The sequence below is a fragment of the Gigantopelta aegis genome, chromosome 11 (assembly GCF_016097555.1).
Source record: "Gigantopelta aegis isolate Gae_Host chromosome 11, Gae_host_genome, whole genome shotgun sequence".
In the NCBI taxonomy this organism is placed as follows: domain Eukaryota; kingdom Metazoa; phylum Mollusca; class Gastropoda; order Neomphalida; family Peltospiridae; genus Gigantopelta; species Gigantopelta aegis.
In genome coordinates, this window is record NC_054709.1 from 23,238,712 (window position 1) to 23,242,318 (window position 3,607).

At 42.7% G+C, this 3,607-nt stretch overlaps 1 protein-coding gene across 1 annotated transcript; it reads left to right on the plus strand.

Annotated features, from left to right (window-relative positions):
* Positions 1 to 1,486: 1,486 nt before the first annotated feature.
* On the plus strand, positions 1,487 to 3,165 carry LOC121385341 (palmitoyltransferase ZDHHC20-A-like). Its single transcript, XM_041515983.1, has one exon. The coding sequence runs from the start codon at positions 1,789 to 1,791 to the stop codon at positions 3,058 to 3,060; it is 1,272 nt and encodes a 423-aa protein (XP_041371917.1). The 5' UTR covers positions 1,487 to 1,788; the 3' UTR covers positions 3,061 to 3,165.
* The last annotated feature ends 442 nt before the right edge of the window (positions 3,166 to 3,607 follow it).

Genomic DNA, 3,607 nt, shown 5'->3' on the forward strand with positions numbered 1-3,607 from the left:
GCGGGTTTCCTTTCTCAATATCTGTGTAGTCCTTAACCATATGTCTGACGCCATATAACCGTAAATAAAATGTGTTGAGTGCGTCGTTAAATAAAACATTTCCTTCCATCCTTCACCCTTCTTGCACTGCCACAAAGAGAAAGTTCTGCTACTCCCAGACTAGTTTCCTAAATCAATACTAGCACCGGGCATACATGTGTAGCTTATTGGAATAAGTACAGTTGTGGTGACACACTCATGAATTATTGTCAAACAGGGCCGAGGCGCAGCCCAGTGGTACAGCGCTCGCTTGATGCGCGGTCGGTTTGGGATCGATCCCCGTCAGTGGGCCCATTGCGCTATTTCTCGCTCCAGCAAGTGCACCACGACTGGTATATCAAAGACCATGGTATGTACTACCCTGTCTGTGGGATGGTGTATGTAAAAGATCCATTGCTGCTAATTGAAAAGGAATAGCCCATGAAGTGGCGACAGCGGGTTTCCTCTCTCAATATCTGTGTGGTCCTTAACCAGTTAGCACATGTGGCTCTGCCCTGTTTATTTGTTGAAACCAACTTAATATATAAACAGAGCACATACCTCCACCTTCCCACTTTTTACAGCGATGTTTTTTAAAACATATTTATACATGTACATTTATGTGTGTGCCTGAAGTGCTTGCATTGTAGGATTAAACCACAACAGGGAAATAATTATCTGAATGTACCACGACTGGTATATCAAAACCCGTAGTTTGTGTTGTCATGTCTGTGGGGGAAGTGCATATAAAAGATCCCTTGCTGCCCAAGTCAAAATTTACCAAATGTTTCACATCCAATCGCCGATGGTTAATAAATCAATGTGCTCTAGTGGTGTCGTTAAACAAAACTGCTCTAAAATTAAATGTTCGGTTGACTTTGAACTTTCACTCGTATTGGGACTGTTACTGTTTATAATGCAATAAACGGGTAATATCGTCCACCCCAACCCGCCAGCCTTAACTCCGATGGCTTAACCCCAACACCACCGAGCGTCAGTTAAATGGCGTTACGAGGGGCGGGACGTAGCCCAGTGGTATAGCACTAATCTAATGCGCAACTGGTTTAGGATCGATCCCCGCCGGTGGGCCCATTGGGCTATTTCTCGTTCCAGCCAGTGCACAGAGACTGGTATATCAAAGGCCGTGATATATGTTACCCCGTCTGTTGGATAGTGCGTATAAAAATATATCTTGCTACTAATGAAAAAAATGTAGCGGGTTTCATCTCTAAGATTACAAACGTTTGACATCCAACTGCCGATGTGCTCTAGTGGTGTCGTTAAACAAAACAAGAAACTAAATTGTATTACCAACTTATTATATAAACAAGTCGGACTTGATCAGTTAACCTAATTCAAAACCCAAGCTCAATAGCCGGTTGTCTATGGCAACGTAACAACAAACAACGCACGCGCCTTTCTTTTTTCTTTCGTTTCTGTTTGTATTAAACGCGCTTTGTGTCTTTATTCTCAGGAGATATACAAAAAAACGCCAAATCTAATCGATATATTACCTGAAGCGTGCAGTCAGTCAGGCGTTAATTACAGTGCACTCGTTTTGGCGAACTCCCAACAAACCAGATCACTTCTTTCGCGGAAGCAAGCAATAAGGAGTAACATACACAACACGGCTGTTCTGTTGAACCGTAGTGGCATTCCCCTTTTCTGGAGTAAACAGTGTAGTTTGAACTTTGGGATTGTGGAAGAAATCGAACACGTTATACAATACAGGTTAGACAAAAATCAATCTAAGAGACAACCTAACTTGGTATGTCAGTGTTTATGAGACGGAATGCATACCACCAGGCAATGCTACGGAAACGAAAAGACGATAACAATTCTGTGAAAAGATCGACAGCGCGAGTAGCTGCCGAGGTAGGCAGTCAGAGCAAAGCGTGTTGGAACGTGCAGGGCCGGCTTCGAAAGTCTAGTAAGAGAACGAAGGAATCTACTACGAGCACAGATCCATTAACGAGGGCTGACAGCACAGGCACAGCTAACATGGAAAAGACGTTGTGGAACAGAATTACAAGGAGGCTGAAAAGTCGCAGCGATTCCAGTTCCAAGGATAACAAGAATCGACGGTCGAACATTCTCACTCCGGAAGGTATCGAGTCTGTAGCGGTTCCACTCTTTTTCTTTACGATTATCGCTACGTGGTTGATCGGCCTTGTCGACGTGCTGCCGGAAATTTATGAAGAGTACGGGTCACGTGTTCTGATGTTCCAGCAGGTGTTCGTGAGTGTGCTGTTCTCGGAGATGATGCTCAACTGGTTCTGTATTCGCTACGTGGATTCGTCCATCAGAACCGTAAATGGTATAAAACGCGCTGTGAGACGCGTAATGCCCGTGAAAGACGATCGGATGGATTCGGCACAACTCGGAGAGCAAGAAGAAGAAGACCAATCTCCTTTCACCGTTGACTCGCGTGGCGTTAGGACGTATCCTTACTGGTCGAGATCGCCTTGTTTTAAATGTGACGTCATACGACCTCCTAGGTGTCACCACTGTGTTCTGTGCAATATATGTGTGTTAAAGAGAGATCACCATTGCTTTTTTGCCGGATCCTGCATCGGCTGGAGGAATCAGCGTCATTTTATTGTGTTTTGTTTCTGGGCGGCGCTTTCGTGTGCATACGCATTTGCGCATGCGCTGTACTTCATATATTATTACCTATGGTACAGTATTTCATACATGGACTTTTTCGTTCCGGTGACTGCATTAAGGTGTCTCCTAGGATACACGTCGCCTAAGATGACCTTGTACATTGCAGTGACGTCATTTCTGATTTATTTCTTCATCATCAGCTCAAATTTCTTTATCGAGCACATGGAACTGATCAGCGCTGGAAAAACCACATTCGAAGTTGACCGCGTCAGTGAACGGTTACAAATTAAAGACACGCGATCGTTTTTCGACAAACTGAAAGGCGTTTTCGGGAGGAATCCTCTGCTTAATGTGATTTTCCCGGTGCACTTCGTTTTCCCGCCACTTGACGATCCGATTGAATGGCCATGTGTCAAAGTTCACCGACAGCCTTGAATTATTGAAATTAATTTTAGAAGCAAAATTCATTTCGGTAAAATGTTCTCCTGTTGTCCGACTTGTTTTTAAATGCAACGACGGAATAAAGTATTTGTATTCCAATTTTCTTTTGTTTTTCTTCTCTTTTATTTTTATTATTTTAAAAATTATTCCTTTTTTTTTTCTTTTCTTTTTTTTATTATTATTATTATTTTTTTTTTATATTTTTTTTTTTTTTATTATTATTTTTTTTTGGGGGGTAGGGCTTTTACATATTTTAATTACAGCTACTTATTACTCTCTCTCTCTCTCTCTCTCTCTCTCTCTCTCTCTCTCTCTCTCTCTCTCTCTCTCTCTCTCTCTCTCTCTCTCTCTCTCAACTAGTATAACCCCGATTACGACTAAAATTACATATTAAATACCAGGGCCCCGTTCCACGAAGCGATCTTAGCCCTAAGATCACCGTAACTGCACAGCTAACATATGCACTTAAGGTGATCTTAGCGCTAAGATCGCTTTGTGGAACGGGGCCCTGGTCCCAATTTCACAAAACATCGTAAGCCTA